This window comes from Ceratotherium simum, chromosome 21 (genome assembly GCF_057802395.1).
Source record: "Ceratotherium simum simum isolate JZ-2026a chromosome 21, ASM5780239v1, whole genome shotgun sequence".
Classification (NCBI taxonomy): Eukaryota; Metazoa; Chordata; class Mammalia; order Perissodactyla; family Rhinocerotidae; genus Ceratotherium; species Ceratotherium simum.
This window is the reverse complement of record NC_141920.1, coordinates 36,807,162-36,833,604: the sequence shown is the minus strand read 5'-3', so window position 1 is coordinate 36,833,604 and position 26,443 is coordinate 36,807,162. Positions and strand designations below refer to the sequence as shown.

General features: G+C 41.6%; 1 protein-coding gene across 1 annotated transcript in view; it reads left to right on the top strand.

Annotated features, from left to right (window-relative positions):
- PAK5 (p21 (RAC1) activated kinase 5) overlaps positions 1–26,443 on the top strand; it is a 299,091-nt gene that overhangs the window by 178,245 nt on the left and 94,403 nt on the right. The window contains exon 3 of the mRNA XM_014790078.2: positions 9,502–9,716. Within this exon, the coding sequence (XP_014645564.1) occupies positions 9,513–9,716 (204 nt within the window). The 5' untranslated portion in view covers positions 9,502–9,512. The remainder of the gene's footprint in view (positions 1–9,501; positions 9,717–26,443) is intronic.

Genomic DNA, 26,443 nt, shown 5'->3' with positions numbered 1-26,443 from the left:
CCTACGTGGTATAGCCTACTACACACCTGGGCTATATGGTACTAATCTTATGGGACCACCGTTGTGTATGCGGTCTGTCGTTGACCGAAACATGGTTATGTGGCACATGATTGTACATTCACATTGTTGTGCAACCATCACCACTATCTATCTTCAGAACTTTTTCATCTTCCAAACTGACACTCTGTACCCATTCGACAATAAGTCCCCATTCTCCCCTCCTCCCAGTCCCTGACAACCACCATTCTACTTTCTGTCCATGTGAAGTGGACCACTTTAAGTAGCTCATATAAGTGGAACCATATAATATTTGTCCTTTTATGTGTCCTTTTTTGTCACTCTGTGTGTCCTTATTCCACTTAGCATAATATCGTCACGGTTGACCCATGTTGTAGCGTGTGTCTCAAATTTCATTTTAATAATTTTGAGTATACTAGAAAACTAATACCTTGTGAATTTGTATCCTGTGGCCCAAACTCCATTCAAAACCTGTTATGAGCATGTCAACATTTTGAAAACTACAGCTATTTCCTATCAGTATACCATTATTCTTACTGATTATTTCAGCTCTACAAGTTAATAAGGAATGCCAGAAGTTGTAAAAAAATATATATAATTACCAGGCATTTATATAACAAGTTAGATTTTGAGCAAGAAAGTTGAAAATGGAATTCATAGTCCTGAAAGTGACTTTTTGAGCCAAAAATAATCAGGAGAATAAAGAGTGGTAGTGGCAGTTTTCTGGGCCAGAAAGCATGCTTGCAGTTAGGTAGAGTTTTAAAATCTACCTGCAAGGTCACTTCATTTCTATGTTAACAAGAAGAATGTCCTTATAAATTCTTAGCTATATAAATTCTTACCTATATGCTTGTGATGGTTAATATTACGTGTCAATTTGACTGGCTAAGGGATGTCCAGATAGCTGGTAAACATTCTTTCTGGGTTTGTCTGTGTGGGTGTTTCTGGAAGAGGTTAACATTTGAATTGGTGAACTGAGTAAAACAGATGGCCCTTCCCAATGTGGGTGGGCATCATCCAATCCCTTGATGGCCGAAATAGAACAAAAAGACAGAGGAAGGGTGAATTCACTCTTGCCTTACTTGAGCTAAGACATCGTCTTCTGTCCTCTGACATTGATGCTCTGGGTTCTTGTGTTTTCTGAATCAGACCAGGACTTAAACCATCAGCCCCTGATTCTCAGGCCTTTGCACTCTGACTGAATTACACCACTGGCTTTCCTGTTTCCCCAGCTTGCAGATAGCGGATCATGGGACTTCTCAGCCTCTGTAACTGCATGAGCCAATTCCTATAATAAATCTCCTTTTATACGTCTATCTACATATATCTTGTTGGATCTGTTTCTCTGGAGAACCCTGACTAATACAATGCTTATACCACAAGTTGAGGACCTGTGAGCTAAGACACATTCTAGAGAGGCTAGAAATAGGGGACATTCGTTTATGTCTTATCTGCCATACACGATTTCTTTACATGTCTCCTTCTGCTCATCCAATTGTAAATATGCAGTTCAACCATCAGAGAAGAATTTCTTGCCCAAGCTACATCCCACTTTCAGGAGATATGGCTACCACAGAGTTAGATAGGTTTTGCCAAATTCAAAAACTTTAACAAGTAATGTAGAACAATAGAAACAAGGGTATTACGGGCCCAAGATTAGAAATCTACTCATGATTCAGTCACCTTAATGAACACTCACTCTGTATGAACTGCTACTTCTCAGGCAAAAGGAGAATTTAAATGGGCTGGCGCCATTTGGAAGCCCCAGTTGTCCTCTGTCCCCTATTTCCTAAGGGATCGCAACTTCTTCAGTCATTTGTGAATGGCTACTCTAGGTATGATCTCAGAATGATGGTTGGTAGCCCTCTTTTTACTCTGCTACCCATGTAAATCAATCTCTTTTTCTGAACATTAACCCAAAGGATGGATTTTTAAAGTTTTATTTGAATATATACTGATACATGTTAATTTTTTGTGTGTGTGTGTGAGGAAGATCAGTCCTGAGCTAACATCCAATGCCAATCCTCCTCTCTTTTGCTGAGGAAGATTGGCCCTGGGCTAACATCCATGCCCATCTTCCTCCACTTTATATGGGACGCTGCTACAGCATGGCCTGACAAGCGGTGTGTCAGTGCGCACCCGGGATCTGAACCTGCGAACCCTGGGGCTGCCGAAGCGGAGTGCGCGCACTTAAGCGCTGAGCCACCGGGCCAGCCCCAGATGTTAATTTTAACAAGCCTCTGTTTTCAGTTGGTTTAGAAATATTTTAGGAAAGAAATATACCACATCTAGTTTATAAAAAAGTGTAAGAAATCCAGTGGTTCCTTGATCTACCTCATGAGAACTCCAAGTTCTGCTTCCCAGAGGCCACCATGACATTTCTTCAGTTTTGGCTTTTTTTTTTTTTTTGGTTTTTTACATATGGCCAAAAATATGTGTATGCAGCTATGTCAATTTTAGACATCTCCATCCTTTTATTTTCTGCTATGGTAGATAGAATTTAGCTTTATTGCACAATCTGCCTACATCCTCTATTTTCCCAATATAATTTTTTTACTATTTTTGCTTATATCAGTAAATGGTCTTTATATTTTGTGATTTTTGTCATTGCTTACTGATGAGCCAAGAACTATATATTATGATTATGTTTCCTTTTTCCAGCTTTTGTTTTTCCCAAAGTTTCTTGTCTTTCTCTTCTTTTTGTAATGGCTTCTTGATAATAATCCTTTATTTTTTTAAAGAGCTTACATCTTGCAAGGTGGCATGTATTTTTGTTGTAGTTCATCCCAAATTCCCTGCAGCTCGATGATGTCACACAGGGTCATCTCCTGCTCACCCCCCGACCTACCTTTGCATCCCAGGCTGTTTCCAGGTACATGATCATTGGTTTTGCCTAAAATTCAGTTTAAGTGAAAGTAATCACATACTGTTAATAAAATAGGACTTTGCAATCAGGCAGTCAAGCACAGCCCTTAAGATGTGGGTCTGAGGTGAGGTAGACTTGGATTTGAATCCATTTCTGCCACTTGTTAACCATGCCACCTTGGGACATCAAGTCATTTGACTTCCCTAAACTTCGTTCCCCACACTTGTAAAATAAAGATGGTACCTCACAAAGTGCAAGAGTGTAAGAGAATGGCTATCACAAATAGCCTAGACAATGTCTGATTCCAGGAAACATTCACTTCAGTTAGCTAGTGTTCTTATTGCTGATGTTGTTTTCAAAGAGCTTCTTCCGATACCTTCTTATTTAGTTATCCTAACTGTTCTAGAAGTTAAGCAAATCTAGAGTTATCTTCATTTATAGAGGAGGATGCTCAATCTCAGGGAGGCTGCCAGGGCTATAGGGTGTGCCACGTACTGGAGGCAGGACTGGTACTCAAGGCAGTGAGCATAGAGGAGTATATATGAGCCTGTTCTCAGGATGTGGACTGCCTGGGCATGAATCCCACTTCAGCTTCTTCCTACTTGGGTGAACTTGGGTACATTCCTTAACCTCCCTGGACCTCAGTTCCCTCATCTATATAGTGGGAGTAATAATAGTCCTTACAACATAAATTACTGTGAAGAGAATATGTGAGTTTATACGTACAGAACAGTGTCTGGCACACAATTAGTCCTACATGAGTATAGTCTCAGTAGCATTTTCTAGTCCCTAGTGAGGTGCTGTGCCACCACCCCAAGTAGCCTGACACAAAAGGTCCCACGTGTTCTGCTCTTGCTAGTCCTTCTTTAAATCTCTGCTCACTATCCTAGCAAATAGAGACCTGCATTGGGAGATGCCCACATCTAGGAGGTTTTAGACTAGCCATGTGCTTCAAGCAGAACATCTTGCTAAGGTAGGGCCGAGAGCTGGGGTGACCCTGAGATCAGATTGAGAGCTGAGATGACAGTGAAGCTATGAGAGCATTTCGTTGGAGTCTGCGGTTGTGGATTTCTGCCAGCCAGCCCTGGTGGTCTAGTGCTTAAGATTTGAATTCTCACTGCCACGACCCAGGTTATTTCCTAGTTAGGGAACCACACCACCTGTTTGTCAGTTATACTGTGGCGGCTGCGTGTTGCTGTGATGCTGCAAGCTATGCCACCAGTATATCAAATGCTAGCAGGGTCACCTGTGGTGGACAGGTTTCAGCAGAGCTTCTAGACTAAGGCAGACTAGGAAGAAGGACCTGGCCACCCACTTCCAAAAACACTGGTCTCGAAAACCCTGTGAATAGCAGCAGAGCATTGTCTGATATAGCACCTGAAGGTGAGAGGATGGCACAAAAAGACTGGGCAGGGTTCTGCTCTGCTGCATGCAGGCTCACTAGGAGTCAGAATGAACTGGACAGCACTACAAGAAACTTTCAGAAACAGAGATTCTGGGGTCTGTTGACCCTCTTCCTCTAGGAATTAAACTACACATTAGCATAATAAAGACCTTGAGAAGTCCCACAAAGGACACTTAGGTAACACATTGTTTTCCAAATTTGTTTGACTAAGGAACCCACTGCCAAATTCTTCACCTTTCAGAGAGCTGGTGTTCCCAGGAACACACTTTGGTTAATGCTGAGTCAAACTAGCAGGTGAATGCTCACATGTGTGTTTAATAATGAAACAAAGGGATTAGGAAATAGTTGACACTAAGTCTTGAAATGCCTAATTTTAAAACCTGTAGCAAATTTCTATACTGAACAATGTCTACTGAATGATTCTAGAAGTAGGTCTCTGGAACTCAGGAGTGGGATGAGGTTTTCCATGCCCTTGGTTTACATAGATGCTGAGCTGCAAGGGTCTTTTATTCAATATGAGGGGTTGTCCTGGCTCCCAGCAGCCCTTCAGCCTTACCTACTCAGAGAAAGAGTTCTGCTCAGTCTCAGAAAAAGGGTCTTTTTGGAGAGACATGAGAGGACCTAAGGAACCTCCAGAATCTCATAGTTAACCTTATTAGAGCTCACCATTCCCACCAACCCGTGTCTCCAGGGCAAAAGGCTTCCTAAGAAGGGCAGAAGTGTGTGTCCCATAGAAAGGCAAGTGCAGGGCAGCAATGTATTGCCCAGTGATGAAAAGCATGTGCTTTGAGGTTCTGAGTCTCCAGCTTTGCCAGTTGCTAACCTCTGAGCATCTGTTTCCTCTTCTGTGAAATGGAGATATGGTAGTTAACACACCCGTACAGAAAAGAGTTAACATAGCAGGCCTGAGACTGCATATCTTAGAAAAGCTTATTTGCAAGGTTGGCCCTTGGCTGGCATCTGGGATATTGAATTTTAGGAGGGTTCCCACCATTCGCTGATAAGAACGGCTCACTGTGCCTAAACTCTTTATGCAAACAATGTGGCTCATGCTGAACCCCTGCTTTGCTCCTCGAGTCTGAAATTTTGGCATGGACCAAGCAGAGGGTGCCTACGTGACCAGTACTGAATAAAATCCTCAGGCACTGATCTCTAATGAGTTTCCCTGGTAGACAACATTTTTTACATGTGTTGTCACAATTCAGTGCTGGAGGAATTAATCATGTCCTGTGTGAGTCCATTGGGAGAGGACCTCTTGAAGCTTGCACCTGGTTTCCTCTGGAGTTTGCCCCAAGCGCCTTTTCCCTCTGCTGATTTTGCTTTGTATCCTCTCACTGTAATAAATCACAGCCATGAGTATAACTGTATGCTGAGTCCTCTGAGTTCTAGAAAATCCTCAAGCCTGGGGGTGGTCTTGGGGACCCCCAACATAAGGTTGTTGTGTTTTAAGGGAGAGTATACACATTGAACATACAGCATCATGCCAGGTACAGACCTAGCATGGACACATCAGAGAGAAGAAACCCTCTGCCAAGCAGATCTTCACTTCCCTGCCATGTGTCCCTTGCTCCGTGGTGCTAAAAAGCACCAGGACTCTGTCTCTGTCTTTCACCTGAGTGTGGGATTCATCATTGCTATCAGAGTAATGGCCATCGCTAATGGAGTATCACTATACGTCATGGAGATTCTCCCTCTGCATTTAGTCAAACGTGAGCTTCCCAGGAACATTGCTTTAGGATTTAGAGCTGTTTTTTATTTTCCTTTTAATTTGCTTCCTCTATATCTCTTTAACCCAAACTTACTAGACATGGGGAACTATAATTTATTACCACCTAGTTTACAGTTGTATAGTATCACAGGATGCAGTGTAGGTACGTTAATTCAGTCCTGGGTTTCCTCTCCACAACTGTCTTATTTAAAAATAAGAACAGTATTAGTTCATTGACATTTTCTTTTTTATACTCTCACTTGAATGGCATAGCAACCACTGAGAAATGCACAATCAGGAAGGGAATAGTAAGACATTTCTATTCTAGTTCTAAAAATATTTAACCTAGCGTTTTCAGTGCTTGTTCAGGTATGAATACACGTAAAAGAACTCTTCTCAAATGATTTTTCTGAAATAATTGCTACCTTGTTTTTAAAAATGGTCATAAATTTTATTAAAATGTCAAGTGGACTCAGCTAACACATGACCAAATTATGTTTTCAGATGTATTTTTATTTTCACTAAATAATACTTATTTGGTGTAATTTCCTGGCCACTGAAAACATTCCAGGCCACCCACCAACCAGATAGTAGCGCCCCAATCAACACTCCTCTGAGTTAACACTTGTATAACAGCTAATATAGTTACTCAGATTGAACATGGTTACTTGCGACTTTGAAGGAGCTAAAAGAGAGAGAGAAAAATGGTGGGCATCTGAAGATGCAAGGTATGGGATAATAATCAGGTGTTTGCTATTATTTTTCTGGGCAACAATCTACTCCAAAATATAATGACTTAAAGCAACAGCCATTTATTTGTGTCCTGATTGTGTAAGTCGGCACTTTGGGTCCAGCTCAGCTGGCTGGTTCTTCTGCTGGTTCAACTGACCTCACCTAGTGGATGGTCAGCTAGGTCAGCTAGGCGGCTCTGCTTCCAGGAGTTGCCTGGTTGTTGGCTGGGCTTATGTGTGACTGGGCTATGTGGTCTGTCATCCTCCACCAGGACGGCCTGGCCTTGTTCTTATGCTGCCTGCAGGTTCCAAGAGCAGCAAGAGAGCAAGCCTCAATGTGCAGGTACATTTCATGCTTGTGTCAAGGTTTCTATTGTCCCATTGCCACAGCAAATTACATATCCAGGTCCAGAGTCAGTGTGGGAAAGGCCCACCCAAGGGCATGGACACTGGAGGCCTGAAACATTGAGGGCCATTCCTGCGACAGTCTGCCACAGCTGGGTTCCTTTACTTCTTTACACTTCGGCTTAGGTGCGCTCAAATGTTTAAAATCAGTTGACCTACATTTATTAATCTACTTGTAGTTGGGTACTTAAAGATTTTTAAAAATTATAATTATGTTTCCAGGAGAGACAACACATCAAGGTATTTTGAGCCCTTATCATCTTTCATTAGTTTTTCATTATCACCCTATATTAGTTTTCCAAATTAGTCTGAAATATCTACCAGGATGGATGGGAGAATGGATTTTGATAGAATCTGGAGGGTTAAAAGGCTGTGAAGGATCTGATCACTGTCCAGAGACTGTATTTCCAGTGCTGTGGTCTGAATTCATATGTTGAAACCCTAACCCCCAAGGTGATGGTTTGAGGAGATGGGGCCTTTGGGAGGTGATTAGCTCGTGAGGGTGGAGCCCTCGTAAATGGAATTAGTGCCCTTATTAAAGAGGCCTGAGAGAACTCCCTTGTTCCTTCCTCCGTGTGAGGTTACAGCAAAAAGATGGCCGTCTACGAAGCAGGTCCTCACCAGACACTGAATCTGCCGGCACCTTGATCTCAGACTTCCGGCTTCCAGAACTGCAAGAAATAAACATCTGTTGTTTTTAAACCACCTGGTCTTTGGTATTTTTTTATAGCAGCCCAGACACAATAAGACGTCCCAGTAGAGGTTGGAATAGGAGCTTGAGAAAACTGGAAGGCAACAGGAAGATCCTGCTTGCCAAGCAGGGATAAGTGGTTAAAAGAAGAAACAAAAATTTTAATGGAGAGTGAAGGAAGGAGGGAGAAAGCAAGAGAAGATGTTAACATCTACAGAGCTCTGGCCCAAGGTGCTATTCACTGAATAAATGTACTGTTCTGGGTGATTTTAGTCCATCAGCAAATATTTCTTGAGCTTTGCTGTATGCTAGACACTGGCAACCAGTAATGAACAAGCAGGCAGCATCACTGCCCTTGTGGATCTTACATTCTAGTAGGGAAAACAGACACCAGGCACCTAATTTATTGACAGCAAGTGGACAAATGCTGTGAAGAAGATGTACACAGAGCTGTAGGAGTATATAACCCACCTATTCAAGTCTGAGATAAGACTTCCCCAACAAAGCAACATTGAAGCCAAAACATCATCCTTTACAATGCAGGCAACATTGTTGTCAGGATTGCCCTGAGTGATCATGAAGTCTTGTTCACAATAAATTCAGAGAGGGAAAAGCAGTTACCCAAGATCACAGCGAATAGCTGACCGACCTGGGATTCAAACCCCGGTTATCTTACATGTTTTTCACACCATAAAGCACACAGTGCCTATTTTACATGTTTTCTAGAGGTATCTCAGTCGCAGGATGTTTTATCTAGGAAAAGTACATTGTTTAAAACAAGTAAAATACACTGTACAAAACTCTAAATATAATATACAGTGAAAAGTGGGCCTTCCTCCATGTCTTGTCCCCCTAGCTCCGTTCTCTGCAGGCAACAACAGTCAAGTTCCTTGTGTATTTGTCCAGAGGTGTATTTAATTCTTGAAGCACTTACTTTGTGCCAGGTGCCTTTCTAAGTGCTTTACAAATGTTTACTTGTTTCATCCCAATAATAACTTTGTGTGGTAAATATAACTATGAACCTCATTTTTCATGTATACGGGTATTTTTCCACACAAATGTTTTAGATTTTAAGTGCACACCAAATTTTCAGATGCTTCTCCCTGTGTGCTAGTCGTTTTTGCTTTCATAATACCACATAACAAACCAGTCCAAAGTCTTGGTGGCTTAATTACAAACATTTATTTCTTACTCATGAGTCACCTGTGGCTCAGTTGGGCTTGGCTCCAGACTGGAGGTCAGATTTGCGCCTGCGTCATGCATCTCTCCTTCCAGGACCCGGGCTGAGAGAGCATCACCAACCAGAGAAATCTTCATACCAAGTGACAGAAGCACAAGAGGGAAAGTGGAAACACACAATGCCTCCAAAAACCTCCACCCACAGCTAGTACACTGTCTCTTCCATCCACAGTCCATTGGTAAAAACAGGTCACATGGCAGAGTCCAGAATCCATGGGGCAGGGAACGATACTCCACATGGCAGGTGAGAGGAGAAAACAAAAAGTTTTGAATGAAATTATCTACTCTACGCACCCTGAAAAATCCAACTTTCATCCTTTGCAGCTGGTATATAGAGGAATACCTGAGAAGATATAACTGTGAATGAATTAATAATTTTCCTATGGTCTTCTGCTGGCAAGATATAAACAGCTGCCTTTTTCTGTTTGCATTTTCCAGGTGTTTGCATCATGTTTGGAAAGAAAAAGAAAAAGATTGAAATATCTGGCCCATCCAACTTTGAACACAGGGTTCATACTGGGTTTGATCCACAAGAACAGAAATTTACTGGCCTCCCCCAGCAGTGGCACAGCCTGTTGGCAGACACAGCCAACAGACCGAAGCCCATGGTGGACCCTTCATGCATCACACCCATCCAGCTGGCTCCCATGAAGGTATGGTGATGACCCTGTCTTTACATTGGCTTGAGAAGCATGCTCTCTTTTGATACAGTGTACCATCTTTACAGGCAAGCTATGAAATGCCTAAATCATTATTTGTTTTTAAATATCCACAGGTTATCCACAATTATTCAATGATTATAATGTTCACCACTTATTGTATATTGCAGGACATGAAAAGGAATCTTGGCTTTCAGATGTGAGATTTTTAAAAAATCAGATACTTAAAATGCAATCACAAAATAGGAAATTTTTATTTCTGCTTTAAATGATGTTTGCTAGGGTTTATACTGAAGAATATTATCCACCCCTTCTGGTAAATATTGGTAATAACCTCTGATTAAACATTATATTAGACAACCTTTTGTTGTTTTGCATTTGCCCTCAGAATGTTTAAACTTTTCTTTTATATAAAGTTTAGTACTAACAGATTTTAACAACAATAAATGATTTTATGTGTATGTATGCACACATACATCTATACATATACACACATATATACATGTTTTACATTTAGTCAAATATATATTTATAAGTACACATATATTCATATTTGTCTTCATAGTCTAAGAGCTATTTCAAATAAAAGTGAATCATTTGAGTCCTGAGATAGGATATAATTTACTGTAAACTAATGGCCAGGAGATTTGGGGGAAGGAATGTTCATGAAAATAATTGTGTTAAAGCAGAAATCAGACCCATGAATTTCAGATATATCAAGTTACTGCAAAGAAAATCCAGCCATTCCAGTTTCCTTCTGCACCTCAGAATAAGAATTCCATAGACCATCAAGCAGTTGCCCAAAAGCTTCCTTAAACATCACTGAAGTTTATTGTCATGTTATCCAATAGATCAGATTCTATCCTATATCTCTTTCTCATTATATTAGTAGACATCTGAGCTATAGGAATACCTCACTCTTTGTTAACATAAATATTGAATACATTGTATTAAATAATAGGCAAAACAAAATTGGATACATTTTTAAAAGGATGCAAAGAAGGAGCATAGCTGATGAATTATGGGAAATGTTTATAAGATATCATCTGAGCTGACTAAATTAGAATTGTGATTTTGTCTTTCATGCATAGTCTTGGTGATTCTATTCTGATATTGAACATGTGAGTCTGTTCTGCCCAAAGATCAATACAGGGTCTTCTAATCTTGCATCTTGTGAATATGATTTTCTGATAGGATTTTGAAACTTTTCAGGCCAGCTAAAATGTAAAGTATTAAAAAGATGGGTATTTGAGGAGATAAGTCTTTAGGGACAAAAGGAACCTCCGTTTTAAACAGGTATTGATTGATATTAATAGAAACTAACCAATTAACCAACTCTACTGGTTAATATTAGGTAATATCTTACTATTGAACATAATTTCCTCCCTAAGAGAAGGCTAATTCTTCACTAATGATCAGATAATAGGTGGGGCCATATCTAAAAAGAAGTTAGGATTGGAAAGAATTTGCTTTTTAGTTTCATTGTTTTTCTCAAATCTCAATATTTTATAAAACCCAGAAAATGGGATGTTCATGTGCCCAGAAAAGTCCTCTGCTGTTGATCATCATGGTGAAGGAAGAATGTCCCGGTGAAACTAGGGCTTATTTTCCTACCCTTGAGTATAGATATCATTGGATGAGGAAAATTCCAGAAGGAGGCAAAGTCTTAGTGTAATATCCTAACTAAAGGCCCAGGACATGTGTTCTCATGTTAGAGAGTGTTTGTTATTGGCTAAGGACAGAGTAGCATTTATTTCACAGTGGTTTTTCTGTTGTCCATTTCCTAGAAGGTACTGGCTGGCAGTGAAGGAGGACGCTCCTATCTCAGTGATTAATCCACCCGGCTCAGTGGACGTAGGACTTAAGAGGACTTTCTAGCTCATTTCTTCCATCTCCTGGATGAGCTGCCTCATTATCCTGTCGGACAGAACTTATCAGCCCCACTGAGAGTTAGGGCAAGGTTTCCTAACTGCTGAGCTCCTCAGCCAGTGATCCTCTTGCTCGCTTTATGGGATTTCTAGCCTTAGTGCCAAATATGTGAGCATCCAGTCTATATGAAATGAAAATATTTGTTATAGACACTTAAATGCTAACTGGGTGATGACTGGAAAACACATCTCAAGTACAGATCCAGCCTTGGATTTCTGCAAATGAGACCTCAGGCATAGTTTTGCCTGTGAGAAAAAATAAAAATAAAAACAAACAAGGAGTGGCAAAACTGAAATCCGCTAGGTTGAAGTTTTCCCAGAAAGAGTACCCAAGCAATCTGTACTTCATACTCTCACCAAACTCCTTTAGACTGATCCTTTCTCTCTCCAAATCCTATGAGCGCAGTTAGCAGATGTTGGGCAATGTTGGTTGCCCGACAGAATCCTGCGGGCTCTACCAGCCTCTTAGAATAAGGAAAGTAAAAAGTTCAAGAGGCCAGTGTATGCCATGTAGTTTGGATGATCCCACTTTTGGGAATTGCCTCCTCTGGAGAAATCTTCCAAGTCACTTGAGAATGACCCATGCAGAATATATCTCAGAAGTCAGAACAGTCCTTGAAATAAGAGCTGTGAACGAATTGACAGAAAGGAGTGAATACATTTGTGCAGATTTAAAGCCATTTTAGCAAAGTTATTTAAGTCAAGTAGAACCAACAGTTCTAATTTGGTCAAGTTGTCCTTTAAAGCAGACAAAGAAAAATGAGAAAGGAGAACACGACATAAAAGCAGTAAATGGAAGACGTGTATAGTGCCTTATGTTGGGGCAAAGTGCTGGTATTTGTCAGTAAGCTTCAGGCAGGCCAGTTCTAAATGGAAATCTTAGCCATTGCAACCGACACTGTTTTCTCTGATTGGTTAGGATTTCAGCTGTTCCTATTCTGAACCTTCTTTAAATTATATGCCCCGCTTACCAGGACACACCTCTTCTATGTAGATTTATTTAGATCAGTGTTTTTCAAACTACAGTCCCTCAGAATCTCCTGGAGGGCCTGACAAAATACAGATTGCTGGGCCCATCCCCAGAGTTTCTGATTCAGCAGCACTGGGATGGGGCCCAAGAATTTGCATTTCTAATAAGTTCCCTGGTGATGCTCATGCTGCTGGTCTGGGAACCACACTTTGAGAACCTTGATTTAGGTAATTATAAAGGAATTTATCCACATAAGGTATAATCAATACAAGTTTACACTGGCCAAGAATTCCAAAATCTCAGAAATGTAACCAGAAGCCATAGATTAGCTTGGACATGTGTCAAAAGTTAAATAAAGTTCATGTATCCAAGCCAAAAGGGTGTAGGCAAACTGAGAAAACCTAAATAAACAAAGGTGGGGAGGGGATCCCTTTAAAATGTTTGGCAAATCTTTGAGAAACTCCTTTTTATATCTAACATCATTTTGTCCACAAGAACATCGTAAGCAATATTACCAAAATTCCCGCTGAATTAGATGTGTTTACGTAAAGGGCAGGCTGAATGGTCACATTTGTTTTTGCCCAGTGGTTCTCAAACTTGGGCTTTCATGAAAATCTCCTGGGGAGCTTGTTAAAACCCAGATTCCCGAACTCTACCCTAGAGATTCTGATTCAGTCGGTCTGGTGTGGGTCCCATGATTTGATGTCTGACAAGCTCTCAGATGATGCTGATGCTGATGCTGTTGAGGGAGGTAGGGGGGACGTACTTTAAGAACCATTGTTTTAGGTGGACTGAAGCTAGAGCCTAATGATCACCCTTTCCCTTTGTAACAGCCCAGAAAGCATTTGAAAAAATGCTAAAACATACAGAGGATAATATTTAAAAGCCTTTGTAGCTTTACCTAAAGTGAACAAATAGTGTGTCTTAATATTTGCTTCAGGTTTGTTTTTCATTTCCATGTAGAATTAAAGAAATAACATTAAATAGTATTATTTAGCATATTTAAATTTTATTAAATGATGTCATACTGTATACTGTAATATTCTCTAACTTGCTTTTTTTTACTTAACATTGTTTTGAGATAAATTCATGTTGTTAGGTAGAAAATGAGTTTGTTTAAAAATTATAGTTTTTTTATTACAGTTTATGCATTTATCTACTAAGGGATATTGCCAAGTATTTGCTATTATAAATAATATTGTCATGAACATCTATGTTCATGTATCCTCGGATATATGGTGAGATGTTTTCTTGCAGCATATCTCAAAGTACAGTAGTCTGAAACCCCTGGGGGTCCCTCAGACTTTTTCAGGAAGTCTGCAAGACCAAACTATTTTCATAATAATTATAAGGCATCATTTGCCTTTTTTTTTGGGGGGGGGGTGAGGAAGACTGGCTCTGAGCTAACATCTGTGCCCATCTTTCTCTATTTTGTACATGAGATGCCACCACAGCTTGGCTTGATGAGTGGTGCGTCAGTCCGTGCCCGGGATCCAAACCCATGAACCCTGGGCCACCGAAGCAGAGTGTGTGAACTCAACCTCTACGCCACCGGGCTGGCCCCTCATTGGCAATATCCCTTAGTAGATAAATGCATAAACTGTAATAAAAAAACTATAATTTTTAAACAAACTCATTTTCTCTCATTCTCTCCCAAGTGTACGGTGGAGTTTCCTGGAAGTTACATGATGTGCGTTGACATCATTGGTCTGATGCCTAATGGACTGTGTGCTTTGTATTTTATGTTTTAAATGTTTCTCAGTTTTAATTTCAAATACTGTAAATTTTGGTAGATATAACATAAACCAAAGTCTTTTGTAATCCTCAATAATTATAAAAGATTCTTGAAACCAAAAAGTTTGAAAACCACTGCCTTGGGGCTGACTTCAAATTTGATTATCTGTGCCTTCTACAACCTACTCCTCACATACTACCCACGGTTTTTTGGTGTTTTGTTTTGTTTTTCCTGAAAATAGAGAGTTTTGTCTTCTCCAGTTGGCTAGTAATCTTCTAGTCTAAATTGTTTTGAAGATTATTAAATGCAATGTTCCATCCCTTTTACTGTCACAGAATATCATTTCTGTAAACCAAGAGTTTTGAAGTCATTTTAAATGCCTAGATCCTTACTCACCATCCCCTTTTCTAAGTTATCCTTCAAATCCTTTCTAACAGTCTTCTTTGCATCCTTTCAAGTTTGAAGATTCACAGAGAAGACCAAAGCACAGCTGGCCCTGACTGGGTGTGAGTCCTCTTTGTGGTCTTGGGTATTTTATAATCTTCCAAAGCTGAGGTTCTCTCTTCCTTGTTTATCTCCTACTCCTGACCATTGCACTAAAAACCACTTTACTCACAAAAGTCAAGAGGTAAATCCTCAGGTCTGGCTGCCCCATTCTTGAAGACTCGTGCTGTTGTTTTGTTTTCTCCCCTAGCACAATTTATGTTGAAAGCTCATTGAAGAATGAGTCCTCCTGAATTACTCTATTGCTTTCTACCCTTGCTCTCTTTCCATAATTCACAATTTTGCATTCAAGATTTAAGTTCTTAGAGCCATGTCATCCTTCTTAGTCCATGGGGTTTCTGTGGGATTCACCCTTTCCTTGAATATTTTTTGGATTTGCTTCCTAAAATACAGGGCAACTATCTGACATTTTCTGGCGTTATCTCCCTTTGATTCAAGGTAACGGTCTCTCCCAAGGTTCCTTCTCATTTCCGCATCGCTGAATTAAGTCTAGAGGGACTGTTGCTTTTAATGCCGCCTCCACCTTCTGCAAGTTATCAAGGAGTTCAAACTGTGTATCAGATGGTTATCATGCTCTTAGCAGAATGAAACTCCCAGCAATTCCGAGAGCTGAGGGCGGCCCCATCCTGACTTTTCTGGATCCCGTGCCTATTTTGTGGCTTGTGACATGCAAGTCTCACACTGACCTTCAGCTGGGCTGAATGGCTTCTGTCCTTCTATTTTCAAATCAATGTTTTCCACTGGGTTCCCTCTTCAAGCTCATAGATTCCCAACAATTTTCTTATCCTCTTAAGTCCATGTGGTTTTACCTCCTCCTTCTTTTAGATCTGTTTCTAGTAAAATGTAATGTTCAGCATAGAAGCACCTTTCTTACAACGTGAAATGCAATGCCCTGATGTTCCCCGAGCCGGGCAGTTAGACATGGGAAGAGGAGGCCTGAGGAGTCAGCGCACTGGAATCTAAGTCCAAGATCTGCCAATTACGAACTGCGTGGCTTTAGATAGTTACCCACTTACTTCTCTCAATAGAAGTTTTCCTTATCTGTACAATGAGGATGCTAATATTTCCCTTGCAAGCTTGTATGGCCGGATCCTAATTGTTCAAGGAACTGTGGTGTGTGAGAAGAATACATTCTACTATTTGTACTTAATGTGATAAAATTATAGATGTTAAGTAATTTTTTAGAAAAATACCAATACCTACTAACTATTAAATTAATTCTATCAATCAAATTATATTGTACATTTAAATATTAGTTAGTCAAAGTTTCCCGAATACTTCAAGAAAATCATAGGTTGACTATATCAAGTTTTCTTGGCTGCTTCAACCAGAGACACCGTAAAAAAAGTAAATGTACACAAACAAAAATGGTAGACACAAGATATCATAATGGTTATAAAATGTGTTGTTATACCAACACTTAGACTCTTAAAATATTGATAGCTTGGTTTTGATTCATATCCTCCTTATTTCACTATGTATTTTATAAGTTCTCAGGTTATGCGGCAATGCTTGTTTTTAAACCTTCCTAGGGTTACAGTAGTCTTACCAGACCTAAAAGATAAGAGAATATCATCTCAAACAAGCCGGCAGGCACTCAGTAAGTAGGACCTAATGTTGTCATTGTTGAGAATGATGGTGGTGTTATTGTTGCTGTTATTCCTCAGAGTTTATTTTCTCCTGGGTATCCAGGGTTGCCAACACTTGTTTGTTAACTCAGAGCCAATTCTGAGATCTGTATCTTGAAACCCCCAGGACACAGAAAGTTTTGCATGAATTTCACTTGTTCATTCAACAAGTAGTTATTGAGTCCTCACTCTGTGCCCAGCGTTGTTCTGGGTGAGGGGGTTGCTCAAGTGAACAAGAAGTGCCAGGTCCCTGTTCTGGGGAGCTGGAATGATCATTTAAATAAGTGAACAACATAGCTATGGTAGCAATAAATGTGATGAAGAAAATAAAACGTCATAGTAATATAAAGTAACTGAGGGTGTGGGGAAGCTATTTGGAGTCCTTGAGGGGAGTCCTTCTGGGAAGGTGACAAGGGAGCCAGAAGTCCCGCGAGGGGAAGACGTTTATGGGCAGAAGGAAAAACTAGTGCAAAGACCCGGGGGCAGGAACAAGCTTGGGGAGTTGAAAGGACAAACAGATGGGACTTGATGGTGGTGGGGTTTGGAAGCCACAGTCAGGAGTTTTCTATTGGATAAACCCCCATGCATGGGGGACACGGGTCTCAGATCAAGAAACTGTTCTATTATGAGATGAATTGATTCATTTAAAGGTCAGACCAAGTGTAAAGTGTGCTGACTACATTGATTCGATATGCAGTCCTGCAGGTTTGGGGACATATTAGTTAAATGGATATGAATAGTTGAGATGCGGGGAGTCCTTCCGACTATACAATTGTCAAAAGACATTCAAGGAAAACACAAACCTTCTTACAGAAGAAACAGTATGTGTGTTATATAGATTGTTAATTTTTTTGAAAAGGAAAAATTAGTTATAAAATAAACCTGTTGGGCAGATTACCTATATTTTAAAAACTTTTGTCAAAAACACCACTTGAAAAGACCTTTGTCTTTTCAATGTGCCTTAAGTTGATAGGAACCAAGGCTCTCACTGGGAAGACAGGTTGTTAATCTTTTGCTAAAGTTCTCTCTAATATTTCTATACTTGCAAAACCAGTGAGGACAACACACCTGGACTCTCACAATTCTTGGGGCCCATTGCTTTCTGGGATCCCTCCTTCCATTTTCAACATGCCTTCTCAGCATTCCCACTGCCACGGACGCTGTGGAAGAAAAACATCACACTGGCCCCAGATTCTCTCACTTGCCTAAATTCAGGAGATTTGGGCAAGGTAACTTTTTTCCCAAAGGAGTGAATAAAGTCAAAACCAAAGCAAAATTTTTTATATCTTCATTTCTGTGATCCCAACGACATCTGGAAACTTCTGAAAAGCAGTTTTCCATTGTATCCGTGAGGTTGGTATTTGACATGCCCCAACCACCCACCCCCCACACCCCTCTGAGAGCAAAAATTGACATCAACCACTCATAAGTACCATCTTTCTACTTTTATTATGGTATTTCACTTAAGCTACCTTAACTTTTCCTTTCAACATTTGAGCAACTTTAAACTCAAATGGCCTGATTTGTACTCCAAAAAGTGAAGGTTGATGTTTTCAGGGTGGAGGGAATCCTCACAGGAAAGTTACCACTGCAGGTACTCGCCCTTATTCCATTTCCAGGAGGGCAGGATATTAACCACACACCTTCTCCAGGCCTCGTGGCTGGCTCATCCCGACACTCAGTATGACAGTTTTATAATCACAGATAAGTGGATCCCATACCTGCAGCTCACTGGAACAAGTAGAAAATAGCTGGACTTTCATATTCCATGATCCTGGGATTTGGAAGATGGATCCTAGGTTTGTAATTAAAATTGGACCACTCAGACCCCATGAACGAATGCTCTAGTCCCTCCCTCTTAAGAGCTTGGTATCTGCAGTTAGCCTCAAGACCACGGTAAACATAAACAGCATGTACCATTTTATTTTTTTTTTTTTTTTTTTTTTTTTTTTTTTTTTTTAAAGATTTTATTTTTTCCCCCAAAGCCCCAGTGGATAGTTGTGTGTCGTAGCTGCACATCCTTCCAGCCGCTGCACGCGGGACTCGGCCCCAGGATGAACGGAGAAGTGGTGCCTCGATGCGCACCCGGGATCCAAACCCGGGCCGCCAGCATCACAGCGCGCGCACCCAACCACCAAGCCACAGGGCCGGCCCCAGCATGTACCATTTTAAAGCAATTGTCAGTAATAGGTTGTATTGGAAAGTCGTTTATGAGTAATTGATGGTTAGGTTTGTTTCTGAATGCCTTCTCTCACAGTTCAAAATGCCTTGCCCAGCATTCCTGCAGTGACTCTGGTCTCCTCCTGTAACTCTGGGGAGGAGAGAGAACAGATCCCACAAAGTGACAGCAATATGCTGGGGTTCTGTGACCCCCTCACCTAGATTGTTTTATCCCACCTCTATTCCCAGCTGGAGTGAGGCAAAGCAGGCATCAAATCTATAGTAATCGTAGTTTTTGCTGAAATATTCCAGGAAACAAGCCTGATGAAAATCCAGAATATTGTTAGCAAACATTGGATAGTGTTTTACAGAATACAAAATCTTTAATATTCATTATTTTGTGGCATTCTCATAACAACCATTGAATCGTTTTAACCCAGTTGTTAAAGAAACCTTGACTCGACATGGTAAACTGATTTGTTCAAATTCACCCAATATCTAAGTTGAACCCAGATCTAACATCAGAGACCCGGCTGCATTTGGTTGCTCCTTACCCTTTCTCGCCTCTTGTGCCCTTCTTCCCTAAAGGGTTGATGATTACTTTGTGTGCCCTGTACCTCCCAAGTATTTGCTTTTGATAGGAAGACCACAGGAAAAAGACAATAATAATTCCAAGGAGAGAAGCATATATTGCAGTATCAGACAGGTGAGTGCAGTGGTGGAGGAGGAGAGGAGAAATCTTCTAGTTTGCTTCAAGTAGCACAAGAAAGATTGATTGGCCTAGAGAAGGCTGGGGAAAAAAACCCACATAATCAGAGAGGTCAATGATCAATTGTGGCTCTGATCAAGCATGGCCTATTTTGTGTAGGTGCTTCCCATATACCATCTGTGGTGGACTGAACTATTAAACTCAGTTCTTCATTCCTCCTGCCATAAGCTCATGGAGGGCTGAGTACTTCCCCACCCCTTGAATTTGGACTTGGCTGTGTGACTTGCTTCGGCCAATGAGGTGATATAAAGTAAAGACATGAAATGTACAGCTATTGGATTTCCCTATGTTTATGCCATCACCATAAGGAGAACATGCCTTGGATGGCTCAGTGATCCCAGAAGAGTGAGCAGCACGTGGAGCAGAATCACCCCAGCCCACCTGCATCCCTTGAGCTTGAAGCAGTTGCCCGAGCCCCAGGCTTATTGTATGACATTGAGTATGGGGTGGTTTGTTATGCAGCATTATTGGACAAGAGACTGATATGCTATCACTCATAGCGTTCATATCAATATTTGAACTGGGTGGTATTTACTTCATCTTTTAGGTGAGGAAAGCAAGGCTTAGCAAGGTTAAAGAACTTGCTGAAGGTCCCACAGCTGTAACTAGAAGAGGCCCAGAATTCAAACCCCAACCCTATGTGACTCAAAAACCCATGCTGGTAACCACCACACCACCCTGCCTCCTGAAGATAAGGGTGTGTTTGAGCATGAAAATGTGTTGCATGCATAAAGGATGCTAGGTCAGAATAAAAAATCACTTCCTTCTTACCTAGTCCAGCCTTTTCATCTAACAGATGATGCAACTGAGACCCAGGGAGGTAAAGTGATTTTTCCCACAGTCACACAGCAAGTTAATGTCAGATGTTGTTTTTAAGTATAAGAGATGCTTGTGATTAAACCATTTAGAATGCTTCGAGTTAGCCCATGGACTTGTACTCACTTGAGAAACTGACAAGGATAACGTTGAAATGCCTACCTCACTACAATTTCTTATCAGTCCTGCCATATGCCTTTGTTTTCTGGTTGTAGCGTACTCAGAGCCCTTTTCAGACTCTTTCATTATGCGTGTAATCCACGTAGTCTTCTCAGGTGCGTTAGGCAGAATATTTAAGCAGGAAATGTCAATGGAAGTGTGCACCAAGAAGCAAACGAATAAATGTCCGAATGTGTGCTGCTCACTCTCTCTCCAGGATGGCCTTGCTGCTCCCTGAGCTCATCATATTTGAGGTCAAACAGCAAACCCTCAGATCACAAGCATCTCTCCAGACTCCTGTTGGTTTCCCATTGAGGGGCCTGCTCTGAACTCCTGATAGCTGAATCGTCAAATGAGGATGGCTGTGCTTTGATAACTGGAAAATTCTATATAAAGGGAGATGATATTCTCAGGAATGCCTTATTTGTCCCGGCTCTTCTCGCCTGGCAGGGGTGACCTAACTGAAAATAATCTTTCTAAATCAAAAGAAAAAGCATGTGGCTCTCTGTGACTCCCACACATGCTTGGAACTTGAAAGATTTAATTTTATCTCTCATTTAGCATCTTATAGAAATTGGGGCACTAAGATGGAAGCTGTAGGTTTCTTTGGGGGCACTGTCAAATCCTATAGTTTTTATTGTTTTGTGGTGTAATTTTAAATATCAGCATTATATTGTCGACTCTCTTTGGTGATAAAGCAGTTTATTGGTGCTTTGATCATTTCCAAGCAGCACGTCACTATCCAGTTGATGGATGCTACTACTATTACCTATAAGGTTAAAGTTTCAATGAAAACCATGCCCGAGATGGCACTAGTCTGAGAGTTGGCTATAATCACACAGTCCATCACCTATTGAGAATCTTTGTATTCGTTTTCTATTGCTGCATAACAAATGACCACAAATTTAATGGCCTTAAAGGACACACATTTGTCACCTTACTGTTGCTGTGACTCCGGAGTCTAGACATAGCTTAGCTGGGTCCTCTGCTCAAGGTCTCACAAGGCTGCAATCAGGGGATCAGCTGGGCTTCATTGCCATCTGGAGGCTTGACTGGGAAGGAATCCACTTCAAGCTTATTTAGATTGTTGGCAGAATTAATTTCCTTGCGGCTGTGGAACTCATGGCAGCTTCCTTCTTCTTCAAGGCCAGAAGAGCGTGAGCTACTCTGCTTGAAGTCTTATGTATATATCATGACATAATCATGGATATCCCATCATTGTTGCCATATCATGTAATATAACCATGAGAGTGACATCCATCACCTTTGCCATATAATATACCACCACGGTGGAAGTGCCATCCTATCACCTTTGCCATGTTCTGTTGGTTGGAAGCAAGCCACGGGTCCTGCCCACGCTCATGCAGGGGGGATGACACAAAAGTATGAGCACCAGGAGGTGGGAATCATTGAGGAGTCACCCTAGGGCCTGTTCACTCTGGTCCCCACTGTCCCTCTCACACACAAGATACATTCACCCCAGCCCAAGCTTCCCAAAGTCTCATCCCATTACAGCATCATCTCAAAGTTAAATTGGGTCAGGTGTGGATGAAGTGCTTGGGTGTAATCTATTAGGTACAGCTGCTGGGGCACAGTTCCTCTCCATCTGTGGACCTATGAAACTAGAGAGACAAATGGGCCCGGCCCCGTGGCATAGCGGTTAAGTGCACACACTCCGTTGCTGGCGGCCCGGATTCAGATCCCGGGCGTGCACCAACGCACCGCTTGTCAGGCCATGCTGTGGCGGAATCCCACATAAAGTAGAGGAAGATGGGCACAGATATTAGCTCAGGGCCAGTCTTCCTCAGCAAAAAGAGGAGGATTGGCAGATGTTAGCTCAGGGCTGATCTTCTTCACAAAAAGAGAAGAAACTAGAGAGACAAGTATCTGCCTCCAGCCCTGAGATAAGAGCTACAGGCATTCTGGTTCAAAACAGGGGAAATGGGAGGTAGAAAGGAGTCGCTGGCCCAAAGCTGTTCTGAAATCCAGCCTGGCAAATGTTGGGAGTTCCTTGGTGAGATTTCAAGGCTTGGGAATAATCCTCGGTGGCTCAGGCTACCCTCTGGGTTCTTAGTTCTTGGTTCTGCCCTCCTTTCTCATGAACGGTAGCCTGTGTTTGCAGCTGGGTAGTTTTATCAGCCGGCTTTCTACTGCCAGTAAAATTGGGGGTGGGGGATGGTCCAAAAGCCTCCTTTTGCTTTGTAATATCTCTGTTCCTTGCAGTCCAACCTAGCAGCGTTTTCTACTGAAACAATTTCTCAAGAACTTTGTTGACCTTGTGTGGATTTCACTGTGGATCACTCCGTTAGGCAAAAGCCATGTCCACAGATATTTTTCAGATAAACTGAAAGACAATGCCCTTAAGCTTCCTAGAGGTTCTCTGGTTTGAGAAGATCTGTGGGGCACACCCTTAATTCCTAAAAAGGTCCTTTGTGTGACTGTATGCTCTGACCCCTTTGGTCTTTCTGAGTTTTTAACAGAGTTGTACAGTCACACCCTCGGCCTTTTCCCTAGAGCACACGTTCCTGAGAGAGCATCTCATTTTTGCATCTTTGCCATCTAGAAAGGCTCAGAATTTTTTAAGTCATGAGATTCTGGTTCCTTTTCTTTAAACAAGTTCTTCCTTCAATTAATCTCTCTCCTCTTGCATTTTACTCTAAGCAGAAAGAAGAAACCAGGCAGCACCTTCCACACTTTTCTTGGAAATCTCCTTAAATATGTCGCCAAGTTTATCACTTACAGGTTCTGCTTTCCACATATCTCCAGAAGACAATTTTGCCAAATTTCATACCACTACACAGCAAGGATCCTCCCTCCTCCAGTTTCCAATAATACATTCCTCATTTGCTTCTGAGCTCTCACCATCAGCATCCTCAAAGTCCAGATTTGTGCAAAGAGTCTGTTCACGACAATTTAGACTGTCTCTACAATGTTCCTCAAAATTCCTCCGGCCTCTATCCACTTCCTAGTTATAAAATCCCTGTGTTTTTATGGACTGAATTGTCTCCTCCTAAAATTAAACCCCCAGTGTGACTGCATTGGGGACAGTGCCTTTAAAGAGGTAATTAAGGCTAAATGTAGTCATAAGGTAGGGCCCTAATCCAATAGGACTACTGTCCTCGTAAGAAGAGGAAGAGATAGCAGGGGTACCAGGCACAGAGAAAAGACCACGTGAGAACGTAGCAAGAAGGCAGCCATCTGCAAGCCAAGGAGAGAGGTCTCAGAGGAAACAACTCTGCCAACACCTTGATCTTGGACTTCCAGCCTCCAGAATTGTGAGAAATAAATTTCTGTTGTTCAAGCCACCAGTCTGTGGTACTTTGGTATGGCAGCCCTAGCAAACAAATACACGTGTTTTTAGGTATTTGTTACAGTAGCACTGCACTTCAAGGCACCAGAGTCTGTATTAGTTTCCTATTGCTACATAACAAGTTACCATAAACTTAACAGCTTGAAACAACACACCTTTATTAATATCCTCACCATTTTCATAGGTCAAGAGTCAGGCACAGCTTTGCTGGATCCTCTGCTCAGAATCTCACAAGGCTGAGATCGAGGTATCAGTTGAGCTGCCTTCCCATCCAGAGGCTCAACTGAGGAAGAATCTCCTTCCAAGCTCCTGTAGGTTGTTGGCAGAACTAATTTCCTTGCGGCTTTGAGGGACTAGAGTACTGAGACCAGGAAGGAAGAGAAGCCAAGAAAAGGTGTGTTGATGAACAGGTGACTGCTGTGGGCAACTAGAGCTCAGTCCCGCTGGGGATGCCCTGAGAGACTTTGTAGAACACACCTCAGAATTGTCCCAGCAAGGAAGCTGGAGCATCTGTCCACCAACTCCAATCCCGCATTGTTTGTGGGTTGTGCTCTCCGGAGTTAATTCCCTAGCAGAATCCAGCCGGACCCATATTTGGCCAAGCATTCCCCAGCAGCCGGAGATCGCCTTCAGGTGGAGACAGGAAGCCTTCAGCATGGACAGGAAGTGTCTGCAGGAGATCTCGAGAGGGGCTGAGGGGACAAAGGCAGAGCACCAGTGGCACCTGCTTTCAGTGTAACGTCAGCTTCATTTCTTCATCAGGTATTTACTGTGTCCCTACAATGTTCTAGGCAGTGAAGCTCTAGAGAAAAACAATATTTGCTCCCCATCTCTACGGAGTACACAGTCTAGTGGGGGAGATAAATTTGTAAAGACAAATGACAATATAATAAACGTTACAATAGAATGTGTAGCACTTAGAATATATAACACAATAGAATATTTAAACACTTTATTATGAAAGTTTTGAGAACCAAATGACTATACTTCCTAGAAAATTTAGGGAAGGTATAATTTTGGATTTTGAAAAAAAGAGTATATAGTCTTATATTCAAGACTAATGAAAGGGTACCCCTAGATAAGAAAATAACTTTACAAAGAGACAGTGACAGTGTCTTGCTTGAGAGCTGTTAAAAAACTTCATTTGAGTAAATTTTAAAGATCTTGTTGGCTGTATTCAATGATTGATGAATTGGGCAGCATCCAATCTGGCAGATAGAAAGGAGCTCCGTGGAGCTGTACAAAATGAAAAACTTTTGTGGGCAGAAGGGAGCGGGAACAAAGAAGTTATACGAAGCAAGCAAGCGGATTGGTCGTAAGAGCACCTTCCTCTAGGGGACGGCAGGGGTCTGTCAGGCAGATGACCTCACTGTGCTGGTCACCAGACTCCTGACTGACTGCTTTAAGATTCCATTTCTGGGACAGCTGAAACTGTAATTAGGTCTCGGTTTGATGATGTGGGGCTTAGCATAAGTGACTCCATTGTGGGCCTGTTGTCTTCTTTTTTATCAGAGCCGTCTGGAGCCAGACTATCCAAGATAAATCCAAAATCTTGGTTCTGCCTAATCCAGCTCTTCGACCTTGTGCAAGTTACTCACCCTCTGTGCACTCCAGTTTCCTCTTCTGTGGAAAGTGGGTATACTAGTCCACCTCGTAGGGCTGGTGTGAGGACTAAACAGTCTAATACATTTAAAATATTAGCAGTCAATAAATTTAAGAAAAGAAACCCAGTTTTTCAAGTACAAAGTCTAATGAAAATTACCTTTTCTAAGAGAACAATAGTTTGTTTTCCCTCAAACAAGAGTTTGTTTTCCCTCAAAATAAATAAAACAAAGACTGTATATATGTATGTTTCATTTTTAGAGGTAACTCTAAGTTATACAAAATGTGAGTTCTCAGGAGTTGGTCAATTTTAACCACAAAACACCCTGATCTCTTTCACTCAGGGGTGCTTTCACGTGTGAATTTCCTCAGGGCAGGTTTCCAATGATATCTTTCACCTGGAACCTGCAGGATGCTGCAGGCCATTCCTTCCACCGAGAAGCAGGAGCCGGAGAAATGAGCGTCCCTGCAGCAGCCTCTGTGACCTCGGCAGACCCCACCTCCCCGCCCCGTCAGTGGCGGCCTCTCTGTTAGATCTGCCAGCCATTAGGCTGAGAAGCCCCCTCAGCTGGAAACCCCAAGCCAAGTTCACTTCCTGAAGCCTGCAGGGGTGGGAAGTGAGCATTGTTTCAACAGCACCAAGGAGAGATGCACATAGAAACAGGTTTCTTCAAAACCTCAGTGTCCTGAAGCCAGACCCCACATTTGTGGAGCAGGAAGCTGGAGAAGTTAGCAGAGTGCAGTAAAATCTTCTCCCCAAATGAAGCTCTCTGGTGTGTTTAACAGATATTTTTATTCATGGAAGCAAATATGCTCCTTTGGGGAGTCATTTTTAATAATCTTTCATTTTTTTCAGCATATGAGTAATACCTATTCAGGTTAGTAAATATAGAAAACCATGGAGAAGGAAGACCAATCGTATTTGCACTGCCCACTGTTGAGTTTTGATGTATTTTCTTCCATCATTTTAAAACACACACACACACACACACACACACACACACAGGGAAGAGTGAGATTGATTACAGTGTTTATGCTGTTTTTATTTCATTTGTTTGCCTAATGCAGCAGTTCCCAAACTTGCTTGGTTCACCGCACTCCTGGTGTCTCAGTAATTTTGTCACAGCGCCCCCTAGGCAT